We start from the raw sequence: 11868 nt of genomic DNA, 5'->3' as shown, positions 1-11868 counted from the left end.
CAGCCCCCGGCTCGCCGCGCGGCGCGGCGGGGCTCCCGGCGCCAACGACAAGCCCCACAATGCGCCGGGACGCCTGGTGCGGGCGGCCCCCACCACCCCCTGCGGCTCCGGCAGGGGCTGGGAGCGGGGCGGGGTTCCGGGCTGGTGGCTCGGCTCGGCGGTCGCGCCGGCCGCTGACCCTGACCTCAGGCGGCGGCGGGTAGGAAGCGGGCGCTGCCTCCCTGCAAGGGCTTCCCAGCCGCGGCGGGGACGCCGGGGCTCGCGGGGCCGGCCGCGCCTTCAGCCCCACTGCCGGGGAAGCCGGCCGGGCGGGCCGGGGAGGGGGGAGCCGGCCGTGGGGAGCGGCGCCGGGGCCGCCGCGCTGGCAGGGGCGCAGCCCTGTCCTGGCCGCCGCGGGGGAGCGGGGGGAGGCGCGGGAGGAGGCGAGGTACGAGTTTAAGGGAGCGAGTGAGGAGCTCGCCCGGGAGAGCCTGCGGGACGTCCTTCCCTCGCATTCTCTTCTGTCACGGACGAGTGGCTTGAGTCGGAATAGGCGATCGAGTGGTGCCTGTATCGCGCCAAACGCTGGAGTAGGAGCTGCAGGACCTGTGCGCTGGGCTGCAGAGCCCCTCGGCTCACGGGCGCCTCCTCCTGTTTCCCTTTCCCCCTGCGTCCGAAGCCTGGGCCAGGCTGGGATGAGCGTGTCAGTTCGGCGGTGTCACACTGTCACTGCCCGCCCTACAAAAAAAATAAAATGTGGAAACAGGGAAATGGTTGATCTAGGGACATGATCCAAAACCGTATTGAAAATGGAAACGATGTTAAACTACATAACAAAAGCAAAAATAAAAATATTACAAATGTAATGTTATTTGAACAAAAGTGGATCATGGACATTTCTGTTGGCTGGCTATACTCCATTGAACAAATTCTACAGTGATTTTACTTTAGTTTATCGTAGTTATTAAGACTTTATTCTCCAGCTTAGCTTTTGTGGTTTCATATTCCAAGTAACAGAATAAGTTATCTTGTATAATGGAACGAGGTACCTTCTTTCCAGGTAGGAGAGGGATGCTGTACCCATTGCAATGCTGGCCAATATCTTGAAGCACCAGCATATTTTTTTTTCCTACTCTGCCACAGACTTCCTCAGTGAAGTTGGGTAAGTCAAGCCCTCATCCTCTGAAGGCACCAAATACCTACTAACGATCTCCTTTTGTCTCCATTCTTCATCTTTAATAAGGAATTACAGTATTTCTTTACTTCAAGGAGATTGTCAGGGTAAAAAAATTAAAGATTAGGAGCGGCTTGGATATTTGGCAGCGGATGGGGTGGTGGGAGCTTTTTAGCTTTTCAAGTGTGTTGCCTTGATTAAATAACATACATAATTTAAATGCAGGATATACTCAAGCTTAGCTCCTTGATAAACAAAGTGACCAGTTTCTGATACAGTACTTCACCTTTTTGAAGTTAACTTTCAAGCAATAATTACGTATTAACACGGAACTACCTCCGGTAGCCAACTTTGTCAGCCAACAAGTAGGATTCATCATGGCAGAAGACCTGCTTGGAGCTAAAGTAAATTAGCTGGTCGCATCTATACTTCAGAAGCTTTGATATGATTATTAGACATAGCCTCTCTCCTCACTGTCTAATCCTCCAAAGCATCAACTAGAAAGCAAGTCTGCTAGAGGACTTTCAGAGTGAGGGAGTTTGAACGCTGTTTCTGTAGCCTAAGTAAAGCAAAAATTATCTGACTTGGATCCCCTCCTTTTTTTTTTTAACTTGAGTTCCTTACAATAGCATTTCCTCTCTCACTTGTGAAATGTAAAGTGCAATTGCTTCTGGCTTGCTTTTTTTGTGAGCTAGTTCAGCTGCACACAGCTGAGCTGAGATCTGACTAGCACAGCTGTGCTCCTTTAAAACAACGGACAATTTTTTTCCTACAAACTGCAAGGGATGCATGAATTCCTTCCTTTTTACTTTCTGCACTTATGCAGTTAACTTGCAATTAAATTGTTTGTTCAGAGGTGGTGGTAAGATCTCTAAATCCATGAATCGAAAAGGAAAACCTGAGTTGTTACGTGTATTGCATGTCCTCAGTACGGAGTTTGAAATCTATATGCTGCTTAAAGGCTCAATAGAAGCAGGCTTCCCAGAGCTGGAATTTTGGGGCTTCTACGTACGTGTTAACTGAGAGGAATGCCTCACAGTTGGGATTAAAGAGACTTTATTTATCACAGGATTATGTATGAGCTTACATTGCTATTTTAATTTTTCTAGGATAAATGGGTGTATCTGACTTTTCCCCTGATCTAAAGCGGTTCCATGTCTTGTTTGGTAAGTTTGTATTTAAAAATCTGTGGCAGTTCTATCTTGTTACCCAGTCATACCCTAATGTGAAAAAGTTCTGCTGAAAGGTATTGCTTGAGGGGATTTCCACAGTGCTGAGATGTTGAATCAGCTTTCAGTGAAGGAGACTGTTTAGTATCTCTTCGCTCTGGGTCTGCCATATATGTGCTCTGTGCTGTTTCTTAACCTCTTGCTTGACTGACTTGTAGCAGAAGACTTTCTGAACTCCTGCTTATAGGGGCTACTTTTGATGTTTTTCCAGTGTCATGTTTAATAAATTGCAGCAACTCCACTAAAATTCACTTGTTTCTGTTCTCAAGGACTGTTCCTGTATTCTTCGTACACCGGTTGAATCAATCAGACCAGAAGAGCTATCTCAGAGCAGCATCCATGAATGCCTGGTAAGAAGAAAATAGAAACATTAACTGGCACCGTTAAATACGAAGCTGGTACATATTAAAATTAACCTCACTAGGGAGTACTTCTTAAAAAGTTAACAACAAAAATAACCAGAGTACTTTGGGCTTCCACTTTGGAAGAAAACTATAGGTGACTAAGTGTTACTCTTAAACTCGTACCATTTTAAAAACAAAACAAACACATGCACACAAAAAAATACCAGTAGTTGATAAAACTTAATTCTCAGTGTAATGGTAAAAGCACCAGCTTGAATGTTCTGACTTGAGTACTTGATCTTAGCATTCTAAGTAATGATATTTCTGCGTTACTTTTTAAACATGCAAATGTTTAAAAATTACATAGTAATTTTGAGAACTGTTTTTCCTTACTGTTAGGCTGATTCCGATCTAGACTGGATTCCCCCATCTACAGGAAGGAATGAAATTGTATTTTGCTCTTCTAATGTCTCTCACTATGAACTCCAGCTGGAAATAGGTAACAAAAGTGTACCTCAAAATATTTCCTGTTCCTGCAGGTGCATGCTCTCAATAGGTAATTGCTAACTGCGGTAAATAATATGTTTGGAAAACGTATGATAAGCTGACTAGGAGTATTCTTGAGTCTCCTTAGCTGAAAAAAGTGCAGAACATTGCTCATGTTTCAGTTATCGCTTGTTTTAAGATATAAGACAAATCAACAATTACCTGAATTTCTCTCCTGATGTTTGTGCACGTGCATGTAAGTTTTCTAAATCTGTGGTATGTGGACAATAGAGCATTAAGTAACATCATGTCTTGTCACTTGGCTACCTGAGCTGATTGTCCTAAGGATGCAATTCACATAAAGGATGCAATTCACATAAATATATGCATGCACGAATGCAACTGTGCATGCATATATTTATGTGAATATACAGGCTAAAAGTGTTGTTCATTTAGATGTATAATAGATCCTGTCAAATGTTTTAACAATTTTAGTTGTTCTAAAAATAGCTGAGCCATGCTTTAATTAATTTGCGGGATATATTTTCCTGCAACTACTTAGAGTTTTTGATGTTCTTAAAGAAAAGGTCATGCTGATATCAGTTGCAATTTTAGAACTGCAAAATTATCTCTAAATATGAAGGAAATCATGTGGTGGATTATTATATTTTCCAATGTTAAGGTAGACGCTTCTGGTTTCAGGACGGAGGTTCAACAACTTAACTTCAGTCTACCTTGCACGGCATACGCCTACAGGCATGCAAGTTGCTGTAAGGATCACAGACCTAGAAAATTGCTCTGAAGAGCACTTGAAAGCGTTACAGGTAAAGCAACAGCATTTCTGCACAAGTCTGATGAAGATGAATACGTATGAGGTTACTAAACAGAGGTAACCTTTGTGTTTTCCCGGGTCATTTCAGTCAAGTTTTTCCTTCAAAGGAGTAGAATATAAACACAAGGCATGTATAAACTTGAGAGTTGCTTTTTGAAGAAAACAGATGACAGGCCTTTTAGAAAGACTTATGTAATTGTACAACTTTTTCTTTCAAACATGTTCTGTACTCCGTATCTAACACAAAAACTTCGGAGTATGAGCAAACTAGATTCACTTCAGACAAATTAAATTTTGGGCAAGTTATTTACACTTCTATTGCAGGCAATGCACATCACCTGCAACTTTGTATAAACGTACCCAGGGAACAGTTCTTTCTACTAATTACTGATGTAGCTAATGCCCTTAGTACTGTTGTCTTGTGGTTAACACATCCACTTTCATTTAATTCCATAGAATGAGGTGGTTTTATCCCACTTTTTCCAGCATCCCAACGTAATGACGCTTTGGACAGTGTTTACAGCTGGTAGTTGGCTTTGGGTCATCTCCCCATTCATGGCCTATGGTAAGAACTGTTAACTGCCATTTTGGAATAGGAAGAAGGGCTGATAAAATTTGGACCACATGGTCCATGAGAGGTTTTTCTTTAAGCATCTCCTGTCTTGTAGAAAAGACCCAAACTTTCCCAAACCATTTGTTTAGAGAAGTCTTCTGTACATAATCTTCCTCCCCAGTGAAGATTGGTATTTGAACTGCATTACATTGCCCTTAGTCCTAACACCCACCATGTGAGGAAGAATAATTGAGAGATGTATTTGGCTTTATACAACTTCAAATTTTGCCAACAGAAAACTTGTCTGGATTGAATACAGGTTTGGCATAGACTTCTAGTTAACAGAAGCATGACTTGAGTGGGATCTTTGCTTGATGAATGCATCACAGAATCTTCAGAGTTGGAAGGGACCTCTAGAGATCATCTAGTCCAACTCCCCTGCTAAAGCAGGATTGCCTAGAGCACATCGCTCAGGACTGCATCCAGGCGAGTCTTGAAAGTCTCCAGAGAAGGGGACTCCACAATCTCCCTGGGGGCAGCCTGTTCCAGTGCTCTGTCACCCTAACTGTAAAGAAGTTTTTCCGTGTATTTGAACAGAACTTCCTATGTTCCAACTTGTGCCCATTGCCCCTCGTCCTGTTAGTGGGAACCACTGAAAAGAGTCTGGCACCATCCTCCTTCAACCCACCCTTTAGATACTTGTATGCCATAATAAGGTCTCCCCTCAGCCTTCTCTTCTCCAGGCTAAAGAGTCCCGGCTCTTTCAGCCTTTCCTCATAAGGGAGATGCTCCAGTCCCTCAATCATCTTAGTTGCCCTTCGCTGGACTCGCTCCAGCAGTTCCCTGTCCCTCTTGAACTGGGGAGCCCAAAACTGGACACAGTATTCCAGTTGTGGCCTCACCAGTGCAGACTAGAGGGGGAGAATGACCTCCTTCGACCTACTGGCCACACTCTTCCCTATGCAGCCCAGGACTCCATTGGCCTTCCTGGCAACAAGGGCACGTTGTTGGCTCATGGATGATTTACTGTCTACCAGGACCCCCAGATCCTTCTCCTCAGAACTACTTCCCAGCAGGTCCACCCCTAACCTATACTGGTGCTTAGCATTCTTCCTCCCCAGGTGCACGACCTTGCACTTGCTTTTGTTGAACCTCATTAGGTTCTTCTGTGCCCAGCTCTCCAGCCTGTCCAGGTCACGCTGGATGGCAGCACGGCCCTCTGGAGTGTCAGCCACCCCTCCCAGTTTGGTATCATCAGCGAACTTGCTGAGGATACACTCTGTGCCATCATCCAGGTCATTAATGAATATACTGAACAAAATTGGACCAAGTATTGACCCCTGGGGGACACCACTGGTTACAGGCCTCCAACTAGACTCTGTGCTGCTGATCACAACCCTCTGAGTTCTGTCACACAGCCAGCTCTCAATCCACCTCACTGTCACCTCATCTAGCCCATACTTCCTCAGCTTCCTAATGAGGATGTTACATGTAACAATGTTGCATACATGTAACTGTTCTTGATGCACCACAGTCAATATAAAGATGAGAGTGTTGCTCTTGATGAACGTATACAGTGAAGCAAGCATACACAAGTAGTTTAAAAAGAGTTGTTAGGTTTAGCTAAGTTGTTTTTTTTTTTTCACTTCCAGGTTCAGCTAGACACCTGCTGAATACTTACTTTCCTGAAGGAATGAGTGAAGCTTTGATAGGGAACATTCTCTTTGGTGCAATCAGAGGATTAAACTACATGCACCAGAATGGCTACATTCACAGGTAGGAGAACGTCAATAGGTAAGAATCATATTACAGCATCCAATTTATTAAGAGTTTCGTTTCACTTCAAAACTCATTTTCAGCTTAAGTGTTTTCTCCTTCCTTTTTCTATACTCCTCCTTATGTCAGACTGCGGAAGTAATTTTTTTCAATAATACAGCAGAACCAAGTTTGTAAAAACAAGAATGGTATTCATACGTTATTTAAAGCCAATTGTTACATCTGTCTGGCTTTGTCCCTTTGAAGTGGAAGAGAACAGGAGTTATAGAAAGGGGTTTCTTACTTTATTCCCTTTGCAGGGAAGAAGGTCCCTTCTCCAGTTTCTGTTTCTGGCAGTTTTTTCTTGCTGATCAGGTCTCCTTTCTTTTGGCGCTGTATTAAAAAGACAACTCATACTGAGTGAAGAAATTCCATTAAAATAATCTGCTAAATAGGATGGCACACTAACATCTCAGTATAAGTTAATGAAATATGAAAACCTTTCTACTCTAGTAGTGCTTTAAGTAATTCTTATAACTAAAATTTACCACTTTATGTTACAGGAATATTAAAGCTAGCCACATTCTGATTTCAGGGGATGGGCTGGTTTCTCTCTCTGGCTTAAACAACCTCTACAGTTTAGTTAACAACGGACAAAAGTCAAAGGTGGTATATGATTTCCCCCAGTTTAGTACATCTGTGCTTCCTTGGCTGAGTCCTGAACTATTGAGACAGGTTAGTATAAATTACACTTAGTTTTTCCTATTCAAAGTTACTGGAAGTACTCCACTTCTAACTTAAGTCTGCTTGTAGAAGTACAACGAAAGCTGTTGAACTGCAACTTTTAAAAAGACATAGATGTACTGAATTTGTAATTCTCCTAAAGAGAACCAGATTTAAAGCTGTTGGTAAGGTGTTGCTGTACTGTCTCTTTACCTGACCTTCCTGGAAACTCACGCAGATCCTAAAACTTGTCTTCAGTACAACCATCAGATTTCTGAATAAAGCCTGAGGTTTCACAGTTTAATTGCCTCAATCCTGTGTAGATTACAGGGTATTGGATTCTTGTCCTGAGGCAGACACTTGTATTTTTGTCAGCACAGCTCAATGGCATCAGTGATCCAGTAGAGTTTTCTTTCTCTCACAGGATTTGTCTGGGTATAACATGAAGTCTGACATTTACAGTGTGGGAATTACAGCATGTGAATTAGCCAATGGATATGTTCCTTATCAAGATATGCCTCGCACTCAGGTATGATGCTAAACTCTCTACTTCAAAACACTCTGACTTTTTTTTTTTTTGTTTTACTCAGAGAAACCAATGCTATTACTGCTGAAATGGTGCCTGCTTTTTGCTATTTCAAACATGTGTGCTTCTTTCCAGATCAAATAATCTTTCCATTCCTGGAGTTTCACAGCTTAGCCTGAATAGGTCTGGATAACTGTTGAACTCTTATCCTGCTATTCCTTTCTATTAGATGCTGCTGCAAAAGCTGAAAGGTCCCACATATTGTCCTTGGGATATAAATACCTTCCCCCGTGGGGAATCCAGGATGAAGAATTCCCGATCAGGTGTTGATTCTGGAATTGGTGAGAGCATGACACGCACAATGACCAGTGAAAGACTACAAATTCCCTTTTCCAAAACATTTTCACCTGCTTTCCACAACTTGGTTGAACTTTGCTTGCAACAGGACCCTGAGAAAAGGTAACCTTCTGGTGAAAGCTAATTTTCTGTCACTTCAATCTAAGACCAAGTATAGCCCACAATTCAGGATACAGTAATTAGTTGAATACTGTTAAAGTCAGAATTTCAGACCAGAGTACTATGCAAAACACTATGCTTACCTTTGGTTTTGTAATTTAAGAGTTATCCTTCTGATAAGGGAACAGTCTTTTGACCCCTCAGCCTGAATTTCTTGTAATATCAACGTACTCTGTAACAAGTAAAATTAATTTTTAAACATACATCTTGTCCAAAAAAAGGCAGAAATCTGAAGTATATGCTCTTGGTACTATGTCTCACCTGAATGAGGCATTAAATTCCTTGTTAAAAGAAAAGTGAAAATAAAATTAAAAATAAACAGGTATCTTTAATAGTGCCTTCAGTACAAATTGAATGTAGGAATTGTTGCTACTTTTCTAATGTTTCACATTTGTCCAGTGGATGAAAAACCACAGGGCTTAAATTGATTTGTCAGTCTAGCTCATTTTCCAAAAGCAGTATTTTACTTTCCAAAACATAATTATATTGTTCATTTTATGATCCAGGCCATCAGCAAGAAGTTTGCTTTCGCATACGTTCTTTAAGCAGGTGAGTTTACTACATTTTGTTAAATGACACAGCTATAATCTAAGTAAGCCACAAAATATTATTTTGTAATCCAACTCCAATTAAATTTTTGGAGCCAAAAACCATCATGTAACAGCTTATCTACTTAAGATTTTTTGGTTTTGGTTTGTTTGTTTTTGTGGGTTTTTTTGGTTTTTTTGTTTTTTTTTTTTTAACAAAATTGTATTGATAGAGTATGGAAAGCATAAGAATAATCCATTTCCTCTTTGATAAAGTTGGTTTAACTTAAGTCAGCCTAACTAAGAAGAACAATGATTAATATTCTTAATTTAAAACAGAACTGCATAGCTAATGTAATAGTTTTGAAAGACTGATTCGACTTATTCTAGAGTGAGAAAAGCTAAACCTCTCATCCTGTTGTTTTCAATATTGTAACGTTCAAGAACATGGCTCCGATTTCACATGCTTTTAGTGAAGTCAGATGCAAGGTTATATAGACTTTTATGTTTAACTTTTCTTCTTTCTAGATAAAAGAACAAACACAGAATTCACTACTGTCTCTGTTACCACCTCCTATTCAAAATAACAGATCAGAGTTCTTGGCAGTGCCCTCGACAGCAGTTGAGACTGAACTTGGACATATTACTGCAAATCATGATGATACAGACTGGGAATTCTAAATAAATACCAAACAATCATACCTCTCCTGTGCTTCAAAGAAGGAAAATGTGATTTGTATTTGCTGCTTTAGTTTGTATGGCTAAAATACAATTGGACAAAGTATACTTGAAAATGCCATTGAAGTGGCCATGTTTCATTAACTACTTCCTCTGTTGGCATCATGAAGTGCACCGTGCCTCACTTTCTGACCGTAAGGAAAACTGTATATAGAGAATGGCTGCATTCTTATCTCCCTCTTTAAAAATATTTCTTAACAAGAGGGTTCCTGCTGTAATCTTACTCTATACTGTATTTTCAGCTCATAGTGCTGCAGTCCACGTGGCTTTCTGAATTCAGGCTTGGGTTTTGTCTGTGACCTTACTTAAACAATCTATTTGTGTTTTCATTATCACCCAAATTATTTTAGTAAGGAAGAATCCTCCACTTCCAAGTCTAAATTTGAAACTGCACAAATTAGTTGTTTACGCAAATAAATGTTTCTCTTTTCACACATCCCAAAATGCACTTTTCTCGCTTGATGTGCTGCCATACCTGCCAAAAATTAGCTATGCATCATCCTTAATGCAGTTTTAATACTGCATGTTTCCCAGAGAAGTTGAGCTATTTCAAAGTATGACTCATACTCTTGCATTTGTCTGCATTCTCAGTACAGATTTGTGCTTTTGCATCTCCATTTATTGTTGTGTCATTTTAGCAATTAATCTAAGGACCTCTTACTGTGCAAAAAGTAAGTCTCCATTTATAACAGGTACGGGTTACTTTTCAAGAATTGTATTAAATAATCTAAAATTACTGTACGTATTTTTATTTATACTGTATTCCTGTTCACCACACCACTAGAACTAACCAGAACCTAGTACTGTTTTCTTAAAAGAACAGAGAATATGCATTAAGCTTCACTGGCATTGCTGCTGGCAAACAAGCCTCTTCTACAAGCCACAGTTAAACTCCCATGGATAGATTCAGACATAACAAGAATCTAATAAACCTTCTAGGATCCTAGTGAATTTATCTGTTTTAAGTGAGATGAAAAACTGCCTTTCTTCTCCCTATGATTCTCATACTGTACCAGGCAACTCGAGCTAACAAAAGCTGTTTCTTTTAAAAAAGATGCATATTCTTACTGTGTTTCAACAAAAGTTGTGTCCCAAAGCCACTAGTACTTGACTGATGTAAGTTCTGACTGCAGTAAAAATGTATAAATAGATATTGAATGGCTTTAGTTTAAATTTTCAACATAAACAACATTCCACATTGTCTTCCATAGCTGAGCCAGTCTGCAACCAAACTTGAGAATACCACTGCTTCACTATAAAGCCTTGAAGACCAAATGACCAAAACACAAGCCTGAGACAGACATAAAATTCTAAACCACCACATTGAAGTATTAAGAAAAAAGTTGTTTCTACTTGTTATGCTGTGAAGAGAGCTCTATATTTCAAAACCTAATACATGAAATTTGAGATTAAAAACCTTTCAATAAACTTACCTATCTGTCTACATTTATTTCTGTAGTTCTTGTGCAGATATACTAACAGCTTCTTGTTACTGCAGGAAAGAAGTTTCATATTTATTTCAGTCATCAGGTAAGAAAACAGTTGTCTAAACTAGAAAATTGATCATGAAAATATTAATAATTATGCATTCTTAGGGAAGATATTATTTTCACACCAACCCCAAGTTCTTAATTCCTATCCACTACACGTTTTCACTTATTTAAAATCAAATACGTTATCTACCATCTACAAGTAACTTTTGACTAACAGTAGAAGTCAAATAAGTGAGAACACACATGAAGTTGTACATATTAATAAACATTGAATAAACATTAATAGTCTTTTTTGAAAAAAACAAACTGCCTAAAAAAAATTTAGGCAGTTTTAACTGCTAGAATTTGCAAGCTTCTCTTGAAACAACAGTGCCTTGCACTCTCTCTATAAAAATGAACTTGGATACTAATAACAAAATCAGTATAAATGGATTTAAACAACTATTCCAGTGGAGTTACTTTGCTGCTGTTTCTTTCTGTGGAAAAAATTAAAATTACTTATTTCTAAATACTGGTCCAGATTCTGTACTGACATAACTTTTAAGAAAATGAAATAGTTTTCTAAGTTTAAAAGCTCACAAGTCTTTACTGTTAGCACTATTGCTCTTCAACAACTCCAGTATTGTCAAGCAAAAGCAATTAAGAGGCACTATGACTTCTAGTAATTTTTAAAATAACCAGAAATACTTGAAACTAGTCCCTGGACTACATTTGCTGAAGTTTTGCTTGTTAGCTGTGATACTTTCTATTAAGGAATAATGCAAAATAAGAAATATCAGTTAACACCAAAAAAAATGTATAATCACTGTATTGTTAAGGAGGTTTCAACTACATGTCACTGAAAAGAAGTTATTGGAAACAACTGTGTTCCACTGAAAAATCTTAAGTTTTTGCATATTGTTAGTGTTTTCAAAATCTGAGATTCATGATCTGTATTAAGTTGCAGAGACTTTCTATTCCAAGCTGACATGGTTCTCAGCACAATTAATTTTA

General features: G+C 39.7%; 1 protein-coding gene across 2 annotated transcripts; it reads left to right on the top strand.

Annotated features, from left to right (window-relative positions):
- The first annotated feature begins 64 nt into the window (after positions 1-64).
- On the top strand, positions 65-10821 carry STRADB (STE20 related adaptor beta). Of its 2 annotated transcripts, none has more exons than XM_054209110.1 (13): positions 65-199; positions 1040-1141; positions 2263-2319; positions 2652-2732; positions 3126-3225; positions 3915-4036; positions 4531-4609; positions 6250-6373; positions 6916-7087; positions 7500-7604; positions 7831-8060; positions 8624-8666; positions 9173-10821. In XM_054209110.1, the coding sequence occupies exons 3-13, from the start codon at positions 2308-2310 to the stop codon at positions 9323-9325; spliced, it is 1221 nt and encodes a 406-aa protein (XP_054065085.1). In that variant the 5' UTR covers positions 65-199; positions 1040-1141; positions 2263-2307; the 3' UTR covers positions 9326-10821. The 2 variants fall into 2 exon arrangements, with proteins under 2 accessions (XP_054065085.1, XP_054065084.1); XM_054209109.1 differs by having other exon boundaries at positions 66-199; positions 4501-4609.
- The last annotated feature ends 1047 nt before the right edge of the window (positions 10822-11868 follow it).

The sequence above is a fragment of the Rissa tridactyla genome, chromosome 7, assembly GCF_028500815.1.
Source record: "Rissa tridactyla isolate bRisTri1 chromosome 7, bRisTri1.patW.cur.20221130, whole genome shotgun sequence".
NCBI classification, from domain to species: Eukaryota; Metazoa; Chordata; class Aves; order Charadriiformes; family Laridae; genus Rissa; species Rissa tridactyla.
Note: the sequence above shows the minus strand (reverse complement) of the source record. Positions and strands in the feature narration are given on the sequence as shown.

Bases quoted from the DNA above. Each gene is read 5' to 3' on its own strand.
- STRADB (XM_054209109.1), top strand. The intron at 7,088-7,499 runs GTTAGTATAAAT...TTTCTCTCACAG, and splicing joins GTCCTGAACTATTGAGACAG to GATTTGTCTGGGTATAACAT. The intron at 8,667-9,172 runs GTGAGTTTACTA...TCTTCTTTCTAG, and splicing joins CGCATACGTTCTTTAAGCAG to ATAAAAGAACAAACACAGAA.